The sequence below is a fragment of the Primulina huaijiensis genome, chromosome 13, assembly GCF_012295235.1.
Source record: "Primulina huaijiensis isolate GDHJ02 chromosome 13, ASM1229523v2, whole genome shotgun sequence".
Lineage (NCBI taxonomy): Eukaryota > Viridiplantae > Streptophyta > Magnoliopsida > Lamiales > Gesneriaceae > Primulina > Primulina huaijiensis.
In genome coordinates this window covers 17,743,571-17,762,471 of record NC_133318.1, presented here as the reverse complement: position 1 = coordinate 17,762,471, position 18,901 = coordinate 17,743,571, and the positions used below count along the sequence as shown (strand labels likewise).

At 35.1% G+C, this 18,901-nt stretch overlaps 2 protein-coding genes across 6 annotated transcripts; one reads left to right on the top strand and one right to left on the bottom strand.

Moving 5' to 3' along the window:
* Positions 1-2,955: 2,955 nt before the first annotated feature.
* Positions 2,956-7,213, top strand: LOC140991604 (translocase of chloroplast 90, chloroplastic-like). 4 transcript variants are annotated; one of them, XM_073461665.1, is made up of 4 exons: positions 2,956-3,137; positions 3,448-3,503; positions 4,320-4,448; positions 4,908-7,213. In XM_073461665.1, the coding sequence occupies exons 3-4, from the start codon at positions 4,325-4,327 to the stop codon at positions 7,124-7,126; spliced, it is 2,343 nt and encodes a 780-aa protein (XP_073317766.1). In that variant the 5' UTR covers positions 2,956-3,137; positions 3,448-3,503; positions 4,320-4,324; the 3' UTR covers positions 7,127-7,213. The 4 variants fall into 4 exon arrangements, with proteins under 4 accessions (XP_073317766.1, XP_073317764.1, XP_073317765.1 ...); XM_073461663.1 differs by having other exon boundaries at positions 4,869-7,213; XM_073461664.1 differs by lacking the exon at positions 3,448-3,503.
* A 1,695-nt stretch (positions 7,214-8,908) lies between these two features.
* LOC140991367 (synaptotagmin-5-like) lies at positions 8,909-18,815 on the bottom strand. 2 transcript variants are annotated; one of them, XM_073461287.1, is made up of 13 exons: positions 18,558-18,815; positions 18,371-18,475; positions 18,208-18,258; positions 18,006-18,126; positions 17,261-17,382; positions 15,756-15,857; positions 15,508-15,582; positions 13,584-13,663; positions 13,200-13,350; positions 12,869-13,099; positions 11,189-11,482; positions 10,871-10,984; positions 8,909-9,195 (listed from the first exon to the last, which is right to left on the bottom strand). In XM_073461287.1, the coding sequence occupies exons 1-13, from the start codon at positions 18,660-18,662 to the stop codon at positions 9,049-9,051; spliced, it is 1,698 nt and encodes a 565-aa protein (XP_073317388.1). In that variant the 5' UTR covers positions 18,663-18,815; the 3' UTR covers positions 8,909-9,048. The 2 variants fall into 2 exon arrangements, with proteins under 2 accessions (XP_073317388.1, XP_073317389.1); XM_073461288.1 differs by lacking the exons at positions 18,371-18,475; positions 18,558-18,815 and having other exon boundaries at positions 17,261-17,390; positions 18,208-18,236.
* Between the last annotated feature and the right edge of the window lie 86 nt (positions 18,816-18,901).

Sequence of the window (18,901 nt, the reverse complement as noted above, 5' to 3'; positions counted from 1 at the left end):
TAATCACTGAGTTCTGTAAAAGGAACAATGCAATTCTGCTGAATATAATAATTTGTAACCACAATATTCCTTACAAGTGGCATCAGGTTATTTGAGTGGATCAGATTTGGAATAATGGGTGCCAAAAACGAGATACCAAGATTCGATTGTACAGGGGATTTCAGCCTCTGGAGGCGACGCATGTATGCCATTCTAGCACTTTGAAATCACTATAACAAACGACGGTTCTTCGAAAAAATAAGAACATAGGCGAAATAAAATGGTTAAAACCTTGAAGCTCTTTGGTCTAGAGTTTCACACCTATATGCTGGAAAATGAACCAAAAAACTTGCAAAATGCTTTCTCTAGCCCTATAACTCCATGCTAGAAGAAACCATCAATACAAAAATGGACTGTTTTATGCAAAATTATACTTGGAAACCAGTGGATCTTCCACCATGTACCAAACTATTGGGATGCAAATGAGTCCTGAAAAGAAAGTCTAAAACTGATGACACAATAGAAAAATACAAGGCTGGATTTGTGGATAATAGTTATATACAGAAGGAAGGCATTGATTTATTTGTTACATATTTACCAGTTTCAAGAATAATTTTCTTTTGTGTGCTCATTACAATTGCAGCTTTGCATAACCTTAAGATATGCCAAATTGATGTGAAAAAATGAATTATTGAATAGTGAACTTGAAGAAGAGATATTTATGAAAAACCCCGAATGTTATATTGTTAAGGGTCAAGAAAAAAAGGTTTGCTGACTCGTTAAGTCTTTATATGGACTTAAACAAGTGCCAAACAGTGACACGAGAAATTTGACAAAATGATGTTGTCAAATGATTTTAAGATCAATGAGTGTGACAAATGTGTTTACATCAAAGGCACTCGAGAATCTTATGTAATAATGCATCTGTATATAGATGACATGCCTATAATATGGAGTAATAAAGACATGATCAAGGCAACAACGAAAATGTCGACAAAAAATTTTTGATAAGAAAGATATGATTATTGCTGATGTTATACTTGAGATTAAAATATCTAGAACTTCAGAAGTAGTTGTCATATCTCAATCTCACTATGAAACTGTCTGGAGGAAGTTTAATGCTTATGACTTCTCTTCAGTAAAGACTCCTATGGATGTGAGCGTCTATTTGGGTAAAAATCATGGAGAATCAGTGTCCCAACTAGAATACTCCAAAATTATTGGGAGGCTTATGAATATTACTAATTTTACTCGACTGGACATCGTTTGTGCGATAAATAAGATTAGTCGATTCACTAGCAATCCTAGTTATGTGTATTGGAAGGTGTTGACATTGGTGCTTAGATATTTAAGACACATCTTGGAATATAGTTTTGTATTATACAAAATATTCCGCGGTGCTAGAAAGATATAGTGTTGTCATTTGGATTTCTGACACCAAAGACTCCAAATCCACTTGTAGCTATGTTTTAAGTATTGATGGTGGTGCGATCTCTTGGAGGTCATAAAAACAAACCTGATTACTAGATCCACAATTAAATATGAATCTATTGCATTAGATAAAGCTGCAAAAACAAGTGGAATGACTTCACAAATATCTAGAGAATATTCCTTGTTGGACAGTTCTAGTACTTGCAATAATGAAACATTGCGATAGTCAGTAGGCAATTGCAAAGGAACCAAAGAATTTGTACAATAGTGAGTCTCGACATAATACAATGTGGCAATTAATTTAAAATTGAGTTATCTATATTGATTATGTCAAATCAAACGATAATTTGGTGGATCCGCTTACGAAAGCATTGAATAGAGATCAAATGTACAACTTATATAGTGGAATGAGTTTAAAACCTACAAAATAAAGATATCATAATGGAAACCTAATTTTGCTTATTGGAGATTTTAAGATCTTGGTTCAATGGGACAAATAAATTACGAAAATTTGAGTTAACACTGGGGAATTATTATCTTCCCATTCTTAAGACGATAATTGTTGTTACCTACCAATGCAGTGGGGTTAAGTATTGAACTTTTAATAGTTCTTTAGCTCGTAAAATGATGAGTATGATATGATACTTTTAAAAAGAGACCACCTATATGAGTGTGGGAATAGATCACCTTAACGAAACACTTACGAAGTTTAGAAGTGTTCCACGGCAAAAACGGATACAACCGATAAATAACCAAATGAAAATGGTAGGGAAGTTATTATGTATGTACTGTTTTCTGATTTCACACAAACCGTCAAGAAGTTAAAGACATCAAGTTCACTCAAATTCACTTCGTGGCCTAGTAAATCTGATAGTACTCTGTTAAAGAAGGTTCAAAGCAAAAAACTATCTATCATGATATCATGTGTGGCCTAGAACAATCCATGCCGAGGGAGAGACGCCTAAGCGCCCTCTCTGATCCAAGGCCGTGGGGGATGCTCCTAAGCACCTCTATGTGCCATGGAAATTTTACGGTTGTGGAGGAAGCGTCTGACAGTTATGTTTGACAAGAGTAGCGAGTTTTTCATTATTTTTGCATCCAAATGATATTCTTTGATGGTTTTCGTTTGAATTTTGGATGAAGAGACACCTCATTAATGAAACAACATGTTCCTACATATTCATATCTAAAAATACATGATCTAGGATTATTATTAAACATTTTTTTTATCAAGTTTTGCATCAGATTTTTTGAACTCTTGCATATATGTTGACTTATCATCTTATTCTTTCTACACACAAGAGAGAATATAGCTTTTTGGAGTTATTATTATTCCAATTTACTGTCATTATTGCAAGAAGAAGAAGTTGAATTCTAGAAGAAAATTGTCATAAATCGAATTACCAAGGCAGCTAATTCATTTGTCATTTTCGAGATTTCAGGTACTACACAAACAATATTAATTGTATTTGATAAAATATTAAAACTCGTGAAAAACGTGGCATTTTCATATTGTTAAAAGAAGACGCGTTCTTCTTAAACACGCTTTTGGGTGAGAATTGTGCTGCCCTCGTCGCGTCTTATCTTTCTTTGAAATTGTAATCAAAGAAACCCCTCGATAGTCCTTCGTTATCTTCGCCTGCATGGATTCATTACTTACAAGCTGAAGAATCCGTTGTTTGCTCTCTGTTGGATTCAATTCAGAAGATAGACAGCTGGCGGCTGAGGTATGGAAATTGTTAAACTATTTTGGTTTTTGTATCTGCGAATCTATTGGATTGGATACATTAATTGTGTTTCAAATTCGGCATACATATGGGTGTGTGAATCGATATGATTTACTCGTACTTTTCTCAGTGCTCCACAGCGGGCTTAAACCTAAGGATTGCTTGTGTTAAAACAAGTTTCATTTGTTTGCTTTATGTTGGATTGTTGGTTGTTCATTGCCTTTCGAATTGTACGAGTTAATGGCTTTACAGTTTTACTTATTGTATTGTTCCTGATGCTTTTAATGAACGAGGTCGTGTTTCTTTGCCGATTGGAGTATCGGAAGTTGTTAATTGCTGTTGCTGTACTGAACTTGAGTACAAATCGTGAGTTTATAAAGTTCATTTTATTTTTGTGGACATGAAATGAGTGATCTGAAGAAGATCGAGACCTGTTTTACGTATGTGGCATCTTGTCTGTTTAATTGTGGTGTAAGTTTGGGGAAATTTGCTGTAAGTTTGAAGTTCTTCACACGCTCTGCAAGGAATATCTATAAAGTCCTAGGATATAAAAGAAAAATCAGCGATCAAATAGTCTATTGCTGCATTGAAGGATCATCGACATTTTCCTTCTCTTTGTTTCACTAGTTGACTGAGTTGAACTGTTCCGAAACCTTTCACTACTAAAGACTTGGCCTTTGTCATTTACTTATTCATACGACGGACACCATAAACTTCTTTAGATTGTGCAATGAGGAAAATCTGCACTTGAATGATGAAAATTCCATGATTTGAATTTTATTTAGACAACAGATTACACAACAAGACCTGGTTAGAAACGATGAAACAGAATAAAATTCATTTAGACACAGATGACGATATAATAGGGATAGAGCACGATGGCTTAGCATAGGAGGATCTATATGGCCGTCCATACTTAGTGGAACAAAGGCCTATTGTTGTTGTCGTCGTAATAGGCTGCTCGAGAAATTATTTACTTTTTTTTACAGATACGTTCTTTTTTTTTAGTTCCATGTTTTTTCACAAGGATTTCACTGTCATGGCTCTATTCTTTTGCTTGATATAGGATGATTGGTCATCTTGTTTGTTTGCTTTAACTATACCTGGGAAATATTATTCTTTGATTTACTTATGGCCCATAAAGTTCACCAACAAGTTTCATTTTCCTTGTACCGATCACAGTTTGCATGGCAAGCATTAAGGATTGGGTTATATCTCAGATGATATCAAAGTCAATAGGATCTACAAGACCACTCTCAGCATCAGAAAGCTATCTAGACGAGTCTCTTAATGAAGAGCTAGGGAATCAAGGTAAAACACCCTGCTTTACATTGGCGCTTTTGGTTGTTAATTGACTGGAGTTTCTTTTACTTGTAAGAGTTTTGATATGAAAGCATACAAGTATCATTGGTTGGATTATGACTGAAGAGTTCCTTTGGAATGAAGTTTTATATATACTTTATTTCATGGAAAAGGAATTTCTCATTGAACTTGAGTAGTGAGGTTAGGAACTTGCAATGATAGGCTACCTCAATTTCCTTATGAGAAATATTTAGAAAATTTCGAATTTTTTGCTCACTGGTTTTGAAATTTTTAATTTCGTAGGATCTTGAAAATTAAAAGAAATCACTAGTTCTGCTTGCTTATTGAAGTGTAAAAATAAGATGTTTGGCTTTATGTAGATTATGAATTTTCTGACAGCAGCTGCCTGCTGTAATTTTTATGGTTCAGGGTTGACCCACACTAACACTAATTTGATTACGCAACCAGTTTCTGCCGAGACACCATGCTCATCTGGTGATAATCAGATGGCTCCGCATCCCACATCCTTGGGAATGGAAAGCTCTTCTGGCTCTAGTCTCAGCAGTGTGGAGACAGATTTGGATCCTCTTGTCATGGTTGAAGCTCTACAAATCAATTTTTTTCGTGTTCTTCAACGACTTGGCCTGTCACGGGATAATCTTTTGGTGGTAAAGGTCTTATATCGGATCCAACTGGCAACTTTTATTCGAGCTGGTGAATCAGATTTAAAAAGGGCTAATTTCAAACTAGACAGAGCTCGAGTCACAGCAGTAGAGCAAGAAGCCATTGATATACCAAAACTGAACTTCTCTCTCAGGATACTTGTTTTGGGTAGGACTGGTATTGGCAAGAGTTCAACAATAAATTCCATATTTGGTGAGCCAAAGGTAATAACTGATGCATTTCAGCCTGCCACTAGTCAAGTCCAAGAGATTGTTGGGCTTGTGAATGGCATTAGAGTATCTTTTATTGATACACCTGGCCTGTTACCTCCGTCGACAAATTCTGTGAGAAAAAATATGAAAATTTTACATTCCGTGAAGCGGTTTGTTAGAAAATCACCACCGGATGTTGTTTTATATTTTGAACGCCTCGACTTGATTGACATGGGGTATCGTGACTTTTCATTAGTGAAGCTTATAACTGACATCCTCGGCCCTGCAATTTGGTTCAACACCAACATTGTTATGACTCATGCCTCTGCAGCCCTTCCTGAAGGTCCAAATGGGTATCCTGTCAGCTTTGATTCTTACGTTAGTTACTGCACCAATTTGGTGCAACACCAAATTCACCAAGCTATGTTGGATACAAAACTTGAAAACCCTGTAATTTTGGTGGAGAATCATCCCTACTGTATGATGGATAACAGTGGGAGGAAGATACTTCCAAATGGACAGCTGTGGACATCCCAGTTCATGTTATTATGTGTATGCACCAAAATTCTTGGTGATGTTAGTAATATTTTTGAGTACGGGGACAAAATACGGTTGGGGCGTTTGAGCAATGTCCGACACCCTTCTTTACCTCATCTACTCTCGTCTTTCCTTAAGCAGAGTGTCCATTTGAGTTCTGGTGGAGCTGATAGTGAAAATGACGAATTCTTTTTTTCTGATATGGAAGAGGAAGATGAATATGAGCAACTACCTCCTATCCGTATTCTGACTAGAGCTCAGTTCCAGAAACTGACGTCATCTGAGAAAAAGGATTATCTTGATGAGTTAGATTACAGGGAGACACTTTATTTGAAGAAACTACTGAAACTAGAGTATATTAGAAGAAAGGAAAAAGATAATTATGGTTTGGGATCTAATGAGAATACCGAACATCAAGAAGGGCCACCTGAGGCAATTATGCTGCCAGACATGGCTGTCCCGCCAAGTTTTGATTCAAGTTCCCCGGTCTATAGATTTCGCTGCCTTGTTACAGGTGACCAATTGGTAGCAAGACCAGTTCTCGATCCACATGGATGGGATCACGATGTAGGTTTTGATGGAATCAACCTTGAGATAACCACGGAAGTAACAAAGAACACAATTATGCGTGTTGCAGGACAAATGAGCAAGGATAAACAAGATTTCAACATACAATCTGAGTCAACCGCAGCTTTCTTATTTCCAAGTGGGTCTGCTTACAGCATTGGCCTCGATGTCCAATCTGCCGGCAAAGAATTGATCTGTTCCATCCGTGGCAACACAAAGCTAAAGAACTTCAAACACAATGCTACTGAATGTGGTGTTCTTGTGACATATCACGGGAACAGATATATTTTTGGTTCCAAGATTGAAGACAGCATCTCATTTCGGAGGAGGCTGAACTTAAAAATGAATGCGGGTCATGTGACAGGTGCTGGGCAAGTTGCCTATGGCGGAAGTTTTGAAGCGACTTTACGAGGGAAAGACTATCCTGTGAGAGATGAAAAGGTCGGTGTGTCAATGACAATCATTTCTTTAAACAATGAGCCAGTTTTGGGCGGAAATCTGCTGTCTGACTTTAGATTGAGCCGGAGCACATCAATGTCAGTGAACGCCAGTATCAATAGCCAGAAAATGGGTCAGTTAAGGGTAAAGATAAATAGCTCTGAGCGCATGGAAATAGCTCTGGTTGCAGTTATCTCCATATTCAGCTGCCTTTTTAGGAGAAAGTCCAAAAAAGATCTTAGCAGTAGAGAAACTCTTGAAACGGGCTAGTTTTTGTTTTTCCTTCTTAGTATATATTTTTTTGAGGGGGGACGGCGACGAACTTTGGATCGATCTTAGTATAACCATATTCGAGAATTTGTAAAGAAAAAAGGCATCCGATAAAAATTCGAATATTAGATAATGAAAATAATTCATGAATTTACTTAAGTTTTTGTCATATCGTAAAACAGAAAAAGCTTTGTCATCATTCGTCCATTATTTAGAGAAAATAATTTGAGCCCGAATGTTTATCAAACATAATTTATCAAGGGGAAAATGTATTTTTTCATGTATTTTTTTTTTTGGTGCGAATTTGATTATGTATGTCTTCATCATATATTTTCTGATTTTTTGTAATTTTAGTATTTTTCATTGAAAATTCGTATGTGGCATTATCAAGGGTATTATCAGGATTTTGAGTATAGAGGGTTGGATTTTATGTTAAAAAGTTCATTCATCATCGTCGTCGTCAGTTCTGGAGTCGGTTACATGGATGTTAGTTTTTCAAATTAAATGATTTTCTCACATGTCATCTGTTAAATCATGATATAAGATATCTTTCTTAACTAATTGTATCCAAATTTTCAATGATTTACACATCTTACTCCTCCATTAACATGTCTATCTTAGATATATCAGATTGGGGTCGTGTTTGGTCTCATATTCACATGATCAAATCATATTAGACGTCTTTCCTTAATATTATCTTCAATGGAAGACTGCAACTAAATAGTTCATAATCATTTCATTCATAATTCTATTTTTGCGCGTTTTGCTACACATTCATCTTAACATATGCATCTCTGTTACCACCATCTTATACATGTGTAGTCTTGTATTGGCCCAACACTCCGAGCCATAAAGCATAGCTAGTCGAACATTAGTCTTATAACATTTTTTTTCAATCTCGCAGATATCTTTTTGTCGCATAAGACTCCTGATATCGTCCTTCACTTCATTAACGCTACTTTAATCATATGGTCTATGTAAAAAAAAATAAATTAAACTTGATTTATATATAAGAAAAAATATAACTTAAAGTCGTAGATTAATTAAATAATTTTATTTTTATTTCGAACAAAACACATATATTTGATTTATATTTATAGTTGGTTTCTACATACTATTCATATAATGAGTCAATTTAAATTTTTCATTCATTAATAATTATAGAACTATAATATTGAAACTAACAAAATAAATATAATACGAAGTAATGAAACTAATATGTGTGTGTGTGTGTATTTGTATTATTTATATTACAAATATTATATATATTCATTAATAATTANTATATATATATATATATTTTTTATTAACGAAAAAATTTTAGATTAGGACACATACAATATTGATTGATTATCAATTCCATTTATATTGAAGTATAAACTATTTTAAATGTCTTATTTGATACATATTAAATTAAAATTAAATTAGAAGGTTGATTTTACCCGTGAACTCAATACTTTTGACACCTAATTTTATGTATTAATGTAAAACGACACCTTTATTTTAATCATTAATATAAAACAAGGACATTTGTTTTAAAAAGCGTTTGCTTGGCTATCTCTGTGCAAATGCACAGTACTGAGAATTAAAATTTCTCATAACTCAATTCCAAATAAACTCTTAAATGAATAAACAACAATGACATCCATGAACAAGTGATTATTTTCGTGTCTGCAAAAAAATTGAGAACCCCCGCCACGTACTTTTATATGCCAAGTAGTAACTCCAGCCTCTCTCAACTGTGCTCCATCCTTTTCCCATTTTTTTTTATGTACTAAAACCAAGACAATTGTGTATACATAAAATATTTTGTAATTTCTTTAAGGTCGCATCTTTTGTCAAGATGTATAAAAGAAGAGAGAAAAACCGTTGCCAACAGAAGATCTGCATTGCTATACAGCCGCGAACACACAGGAGATGGATTAGGAATCCCTGTAAATAGGTTGTGGAGTCCATTTGAGATGTAAGTTGAGGGTCCCTGATTTAGCACCATCCAAAGGAATGGCATCTGAATATTCACCTTCCATCAGAACCCGTGTCAATGTTAAGATGCATCCTCCCATATAATCCTGAATGCAAATGAAACACAGAAATAATGACAAGAAAATAAAGAAATCTGCCATTGGAGATATTCTCATGACTCACTGCAGGGACTCTTGTTGCGAATTATTTTTCCATTATAACTTATGCAAGCTTTATAAATTATGAGAGCATAATCTGAGACATTTGTCAAACAGGAGTTTTCAAATATATGATGTTGACATACGTAACTGTAATGATTTCATGATGAGCGTTCATAAGTACATCACTGTAGACAATTTTATAGATGAGATCCCTACATGAACTCAAACTGTTGATCCCAAAATCATGTCAAAATTTTTGAATTTATCATAGAAAAATAAACCAAAATTAAAGACATGGACAACATCCTCAACTGAGGACTAATGCCAACCTTGAGATCCCTTACATTATAGCCTTCAATTATAGACATGACAGCTAAATCAGATTCAAAAGCAAACAGGCAGAGCTCAACCACCAGACAAACATTGTGTTTTAACAGTTCAGGTTTGAACTGAGGATGGTATTTGCCTCATCCCCTGACAATTTAAGATTCTCTCGAGGAGAACGGCCACATTATCTCGCATCGTGGACATTAATTCATGCTACACATAAATGGACAAAAAAGTCAGTTCTCGTCATCTAGTTTTGAAAAACAAAACATTTTCATAGCTATCAGCTTTTTGCTTCCTTAAATTTTGCAAGCTAGCAATGTCAGGATGTATCCTCGGAACCAATTGTTAATATTGAGGCTGTAGTTCAGGAGGATTCCTTTGATGTTACATAAATATGTTGTGCAATCTACCAAAAGTTGGAATAACTGTAAGACGTCAGCATCAGTTTTTTCTTACTTCAGCACTGATGGGATTACAATGGTGCTTCCTACAGGAACAAAGCTCCTCCAATGAGAGCTTTTGAAGTCCATCAGAGAATATAGAAAGTCGAGATTTTCATACAATTCAACTACAAAATTTTAAATATCCATTTTATTGCTTTTGACATGTTTAGGAGGATCAATTTTCTTTTAACCTGATCCATCGGAGTTCTGGACTAGTGTAGACCAAATAATATCAATTTCTCAAAGCCGTTGCAAAATCTTGCACGTGCTTTCTTGTGTTCAGCTAATGAATAACATCCATACTTGGAGCTCAGCGGTTAAATGAATATAATCGATTTTGACCAAGCATTTTAGAAGTAGCCACGACCATTGAGCTAGAATAAAAGTGTATTATTCACAATTAGTACATGAATGAGCCCTGTATTAGTGAATATGTCAATGGCATGGCACCAATTTATTAAATCCAAAATTATGAAGTCGGCATACAAATGAATAATTCCCAGCTGCATGTATATCGATGCGCTGTCTCAATGCAACTCTTGTGACATGGAACTAATAGATATTAAATATTTAAATCCGACCTTATGTACCACCTGATCAATTAATTTTAACTCAAGAACAAGAAAGCCGTCTAATATCAAATTACTCTATGCACCCTTGTCAATCCAGTGGAATTTTCGCTGTTAAGTGAAACTACTTTATTCCACTATTTCCGCTTGAACAAAATGTGATGTCTTACCTGGTAATCCTTTCATAGTGACTTGTTTGTCAGAGATCTAGAATATTTCTTGACCATGTTAAACCAGTATATTGTACCACGAATAACTGTCAGAAGAAAAGAAAGGTACCTTTCTGAACGTGTCATGGTCCCACACTTCCAGAATTAGCATATCATGTAATCCATCTTCGACAACAAAATCAAAAGTCTGGTTCCAGACTGGATTTAGATTATCGTTCACAACCTAGAAAATAAAAAATAATAACAAAAGGGAAATTGATCACATGACAATTTCAGAATCAATTCAATCTAAGAACAACAGTAGAATAATCAAGTTATGAAAATGATCCAATAAATTCATTGGAGTTCAGAAAGAATAAAAACGGAATAATCTTCTTGAAATGTCTTTAAATGAAATCCTCATAACATAATTCAAAGAGAAACACACCCTCGTTTTGTTTCTCGCTTCAGTTTTTTTCAAAGAAAGAACCACATAGGGGTCTGCCTTCCCCATTAGATCTGCTGGTGGCAGGTCTTCCGCGGATACCACAGTAACAGAAAGTACACCTCTCACATAGACCTCCTTCCTTCTGTTGTCTTTACCACCGTCTTCAACTGCATCTTTCCCTTTCGCTCCACCTTTTAGGACCTTCTCCAAGGAAGTCAATGAAAACTTCTGGGCAAAAGGATTGGTAAAACCATTTTGCATGCCGTAAGGGCAATAAAGAAGCTCCAAGTGAACCTAGAAAATAAAAGTTAGAGATAAACATAAGACAGAGACTTAATGTCAATAAAATTAAGTACACATCTGCATTTCACTATAATCTCGCTACAAAGCAGATTTATGTCCTAATTCCGTTGATTAGCAGTAACTTTGGGGTAGATGATAGGAACTCAATTCCTATCGAGCAATTTTGTGCTTGCCAACTCCAAAATTAAAAACAATAGGGAGGGAAAGAGAGAGAAATGGAGCATAGAGTTGAAGAAATTTTATGAGGCACCTTAAGTCAACCCATCTTTTATTCATGCTTTTTATAGTTGTGGAAAGGGTCATACCAAATCTACAGCAGTAGTGCTAGCTTTACAAATGTACAACAGCAGTGACAGCTTTACAAATGTATTTTGTCAGTTGTACATAGGAGTCCAATTATCTCTATGCAACATTACAGCATACAAAGAGAGTGGATAGCGAGTACTAACGGTAGACCACTTGTATGCCCCATATAAGGACAAAAGACAAGTCAAAAGATTCCACAAAACAAAAGATGCTGAACAGTTAAAGAAGGATCCCAATGCTGGAGGTTACACATGCAGCACAATAAAGTAGGTCACAGTGACATCACCTTTGTGCCATTACATTTCCTGAATGAGGCTCGAAGTTTTTCCGTAGAAAAATAAGAAATTCAGCATCATTCAGCAAAGACAATGTTTGTTAGGCCCAAGAGTTCCCACAGCCTTGGAAGAATCTAGACGTGAGGAGAGGGGAATAAAACGTCAAATAGGGGAGGGATGGAGCATTCATTCAGTTATTATTTTGTATTCTGGACTAGCTTTGGATAGGGATAGTAGCATTTCTGCTAGAGTTTTGTATCAAAGTTTATCTCTGGGAAACATTGTCATTCTAGTTGCCATAGATTTTCAGTTAGTAAATTGTGTTCCTAGATTTTCAGTTCGTAAATTGTGTTCCCAACAGACAAAGGTCTAAGAAAAGACTAAACAACCAGGAAAATGGGGTGGAGGTCGTTTCTTCATATTTCCAACTGTTAATAATTGTTTCTATTATAATATTTTAATGAAAGTGTACCCACTTACTTCAATTTGGGTTCCTTATCAACATTACTAAACGATTTCAAAGGTAAATCAATTACTATTTTAATCATTTTAATTATGAAAGACAAAACGAACAATCACATGGCAAGTGATGGAATAATCAACCATTCTAATATGAAAATTTTGAAGATGCTACTTCACACCAGGTAACAGAGGAAAATTCTAATTTTGTGGTGTTCATTTTCTTCTGTCCCCCATTTATCTGAACATGTTTATTAAGTTCCCAATCCATGAAACATAAGCATTTTAGTTAGAAACATTGCCATAATAAGAAAGTAAGAGAAAATACATATCTCACCTGCCCCCTATTCTTATTGTCTCTCTGAATGTCCAAATCTTTTACCAATTTCAACCACACATCCTTCACCTTGCCTGGCTGAAGCTCAGTTAACTGGATTTGAGCACAACCAATTATCTCAGCTGACTGAACCCCTTCTTCATCATAGATTTTTACAGTCAAATGTTGTGTAGATGCATCTTCAATTACAAACTCAAAATGTTCATTCCAGACTGGATTCAACTGATTGTTCTGGAAGAGAGGAGAAGAAATGAAAGACCATACAAATCTCTGCGTTCAACTGATATAATGGCCTTGGAGAACTTTTTTAAGACAAAGATATATATCTTACAATTGTCCTGCTTTTCTTTGTCCTATCACGCAAAGGTCGCACATATAACACCGCAAAAGGATCAGATTTTCCTATAATATCTTTATTTGTTAACTCCTTCGCTTGTACAAGTTTCACCTCCAAAGTTCCGACAGGCTTCAGTTCAAGGTCACTGCGAGTAAAAGATGTATATAACAAATTATCATTCTCATGCTCGCAAATTTCTTTGTGGAAACAACCTCATCAGAATGTTTAGCACAACAGACTCACTTTAAGAAAGAATTACGTACAATTCATACGCAACAAAAAAATGTTTACCTTGATCTTACCTTGGACAATTGTTAGATGTATACGGAGAATATTAAGCGAACAAGGAAAAAAACAGAAATTTTACATGTGGCTTGCCTATAATCTCCAGGTAATATCGGGATAACTTTCCGAACAGGCCATGTAATAGAATCTTCAACAGCATCCTTTATGGTACTCTGAAAACAAACGCTACTAGTTATTGCTAGAAGGAATGATGGTAAGATAATCTTATTTTTGGTTGTGCCCGAGTGAATGAGTGACCATATCTATAATCTGGTTGCAAAATCTAGTACATAAATGAAAAATCTCGAAGCTGTAAAAATTTGAAGTAAAATTTTTTCGCTTAACCAATGGTGGAATAATTTCTATAGATTTTGGTTTGATTACAAAGCATATTTAATCGCACTGTTAGGCAGAACAAAGATTCACTGCTAAAGCAGCAGAGCCAGGGATAGCCAGTAGGGACTTTTGCCACCTGGCTTTTAAATTTTTCTATAATCGAATTTTTTTTACATACATATTGATTAAATGTCACTTTCTCCATCTTCGTATCTGGAAATATTTATTAGATAAAATTTCCAACCCCCCTAAAATGAATTCATGTCTATGCTATTGTCAACTGCGACCAGTTCAGTCAAGAAAATTCCAAGTTGGAGACATCCAACAAGAAGATTTCAACAACATCCGTACATACAACAAATCTAAGACAAGAAGCGTAAAGGTTTCTTGCCTTAGCTAGAATGGAAATTAACTTTATCAGAAGAGACACCCTTCATGTAAAACCAAAGAAAGCAAGTTTGAAGATTGACATTCTTATTTTAGTGTTATTCTTGGATTATTATAAAAAACAATCAGGAGATTGACACTCAAAACTTCGATAAGCTAAAAGACATAACTGTGTAACAAACTTTACAGCACACTTCAAACAGTAAAATCTGTTTTCATTCTCTTTAACTCAGAAGCAATTTGAGACTCTGGCAAAACATTATTTTACTTCACATTGATTCCGAATGTTAGCGAGTGTCTATGGTTCACTTCGAGTAAAATAAACACTTGGTCAAATTTATGCTGATAATATTATATTTGCAAGCACTGGTGGCAAGAAAACATGTAGAAGGATTATCCTATCTTCATTATCTCTGTAAATCCCTATATTCATTACAGTTAAATATTTGTTGTTTTATTTATTTAATATTAATAAATGTTTGGGTTAAATTTCCAATCACAAACTAGTTCATCGGTCTTTAGAATTTTAGATTGGGAAATTTTGCATCTTTCTAAGCAGATTCAGAAAGAGAGCTGATGTCAGATCTAACAAGATCAAGAACTAACTAAAAATAGTTCTTTTGCACTTCTGAATCAGTTATCAGAAACAATACTTCCTCAATTGGTTAAAATCTTTTCAAGGTGAAAGTAATCCATTCACCTACTCATACACTAAAAATAGCTCTTTGGCACTTCTGAACCAGAGACGATATTTGTTAATTGATTAAAATATTTTCAAGGTGAAAATAATACATTCCTGCTGCTAGACAGTTTTCTTCTTATCACGGAACCACCACCATGATTTAAAGCTTCACTGAGCTAATTAAATTAATTAGAAAATTCCATATGATAAAGAATCCCCATTTTTTCTGCAACTTCAATTAATTTAAATACCCAAAATTGTATGTTACAGTCATTCAATCATATGCCATGGATCTGGGAAAACAAAAGCAAACTATTCAGATCCAAATTATGCAAGTTTTCAAAGAAACGTGAAAATCAAATCAGAAATTATTCTTTACAGTACTGTATACACATCAAACTACAGCAGATAAGCCACACAATTTACACATTCAACTCGTGCAAGCTTCAGACATGCTGCCTCTGACGCTTCATGCAAAAAACAGAATTGAGCACAAAAGCTCATGAAAAATGTCATTAAGACTCCTGCTCATAAAAAGCATCCTTAGCTCATGTAATATTAGGAGCAAAGATGATCAAATTAGATGGAAAATGGAAAACAAGATGAACAGACCTCAATGGCATCAGATAGGCCAGGTATTGTTGAGATGTCTCCTCCAATAACTTTGAGTGTGAAATCCAGCTTTTTCTACGAGTAATTAAAAAAACATGAAAACATTTGACGTGACAATAAAGGATATTGATAGGTATACTTCAAAATAAATTGCTACTTTATCATTTTAGTGAATACTCATTTCCCTCAATTTTCCATATTATATTTTGCTTAAAGAATCCCAAAAACCAAAAAAGAAAATGCTCCACCTTTTTCCGTAAAGAAAAACAAACTGCTCCAAAGCAAGGAAACTCATCCACCAGTGGTCTGAAAATCAGCCTGAAGATGCCAGTAAATCCAATATTCTTCACCTATATCAGAAAAAAGCTTGGCATGAAACAATAGCTTTCACCAAGAAATTAACACAATTGTTACTTAAAAAATAAATTAAATAAATGAAGGTGTAAAGGGGATTTCAACACATTCCACAGATTCACTATTTCCAAAGGAAAAAACTGAACGACTTCTAAAGGAAGGCAACTGGACCTATGCTTTACATCTTTCGTTTGTCCAGGGGGAAGTAACAGGTTGCACGAACAACAAAATATACTTGAATTATCGGCCAAAAGATATTTGAGAGGATATTGTCTAAAAGGAAAAAGATAAGCATGTAGCCAAAAAAACTAACGACAGTTATCAAGTTTAGGATTATATCTGGAGTCCTCAAACTCATAGTGCCCTATGAGTAATGCAGTATTTTATAAATGTGGAACCAATCTCGATTAATGCCTGCAATTGAATAACATATATAACTGCTATTACGAGATTTTAAACTGTTTTTTTATTTTTTCTCACGCAAATATAAGTTCTTTGCCACCCTAGCCAACATCATATGTCTTTTCCAAGTAGAGAGAGGACAATTAACACAATCGAATGCCAATCATTTTTTTATAGCAGAAACTTGATAAATTCAAATCGATAGTTTTAGATCTCATGAAAACTTTAAGTCATGTAATATATTTCCATTTACTCATGCTCTGGTATTCTTTGTCATGTAATTTACAACTTCCCATAAAAATTGTCCAAGTAACATCTTCTCGTAAAAGTTTGGTGGTAGTGCTTTCCAACCCAGCTACCACGTGAAGCTGATACAATCATCCCACATAAGCCTATAATTTTGGCTCATTGTCTCGAAAGAACTCATCATGTTCTCCACATAGACGAATAAGGTACCATGCAAGAAGAACATTTATCCAACTCAATCCCACCCATTTAGTACCACAAGGGAACCACACGACAGGAAAAAAATCTCCTAGAGCATCCTCCCTGCATTTATAACTATTCGTACTGTCAAATCAACTTTCTTCATTTCACACCACACCACAAGCATCCGTGTGCATATTTCATAAGCATCATAATGGAACATCTTTAAAACCCATACCGGTACTATATTGATTTTATTCAATAACCAATAATTAAATTTATTCGCTCGGGCTTTTTAAACCATGCAATTTGGCTTAAAATGACACGGCTCATGATACAATTGAGCAGCGAAATATAGCATAAGTTCATGGCAACCATCAGTACAAAGGCACAATTGAAACAAAAAATGGCCATGTTTCTAGTTCCTGATTCAATAGATAAAAGTTGTTGGCATTATGCAGTGACAGACAGGGGAAGGCAACGAATTGAAAGAACTTTACTAAAAAAATCGATTATATGATGGAAAATAGATCTGTAAAAGACAGATATACTAAGTTAGTTAATAGGTTACCTGCACAGGTAGAGCGACACCGACATAAGTCTTAATATCAAGTATAATACTTGGGTTCCCATCCCACTGCATCTCCAACTCTATGGTGATGCCTTCACTCCCTTCTTCAACAATCGTAACTCCTGAAGCACTATAAGGCTAATAAGCACATCAACATTCATCGAACTGTGTCTCCTTGCATCTCAATAAATTCAACTTATCACTGTAGAAACTATTGAGGCCACAATAAAAGAAAAGTACAGAGTATTTGGCCAAATGCATTTCACTGGTCAAGACTCAAGCAATTGTAAATCACAAGAGATCGATTTCATAAATTATCTCGATAGCCAGAGACTGCTCAGAACTCCATTTTTTGGCTTGAGTAGGAAAGAAAATAGCCGAACATGTTCTTAACATGGCTAACATACTCAACTGCAGTGATAACAAGTCGACTGTTGATCACCCAATACCCTTAAGCAAAATTGCCTTCTTATACACCCCCCCCCCCCCCCCTACCAAAAAAAAAAGCAGCTTGCATCAACAATAGTCTCATTGTTTTTCTACTTCGAGGCACCAAAACGATGACTCAACCGATTTAAAGTTTTCAATGGATAACCATATCTCCATAATAACTATTCTCATTGTCAGTAGATATCAACAATTTGGCAACCATCAAATAACATCAACCCAAAATCATTGTAGTAAAAAATCAATAGATATAAATAATTTATCATCAAGATTCAAGATAACTATTTCATAATCAAACCTGTGAATTGCGGTGCCACTGTTCCAAGAGTGAACCTAGAGAATGTTAATGATGCCAATATCATAGGCCGATATTGCTCTAGAATTGGCTCCACGTTTGCCTTTATAAGCTCAGACGCAGCCTTAAAAATTCGAATATGTTAATAAATTAACCAAAACCATAACTCCCCCATTCAAGGAAAACATATTGCACAAAATTATACCTCATCAACATAGGGCCAAATCTTTTCCAGCTGAAGATTAAGCCAGGTCAACTAAAAGTAAAAAAAAAAATGAATCATATTACCATCGATAACTACTTCACAAATCACAAGATAGCAAGAACATGCAAAACAGTATAAAACATTAAAACAAAAACAAACCAACCTTTTGCCGCTGTGAGAACACTACCCAAGAAGGATAATACTCAGGCGACAGTATCTTTCTCGAATCTTCCACAGTCATTCTAGCAAACGCCGCAACCGTAGTAGCCTTTTCAATCGCAGAATCAAAAATTCATCACTCGCTACCAGAAATTCAATCGAAGAAGTAGCAGAACAAAAGGAAAACTTACGAGGTCAGAACGCTGTTTGGATCGTGCATTTTCAGAGCGGACAAAAGCAACGACCAAAGCAAGACCAAAGATCAATCCAATCACCAAACCTGCTACAAATGACATCCCTAAGATATATTCAACTTAATCTTACACCTCAACTTCAGCTTCCCCAATTTGAAAATGAAGCGAAGCGTCGTGTTTATTTTGAACTCAACATTCAAGGAAGATTAATGGCCCACTTAGTGGATTAACAGTGATTTAAAGATTGTTTAGTTGTAATTATCGAAGCAATAGTACGGCAGAATCCCTACGGTTAGTCTCCTCGAATTCTTACAGTTGACAGGTTCAACAGATGGAGAGAA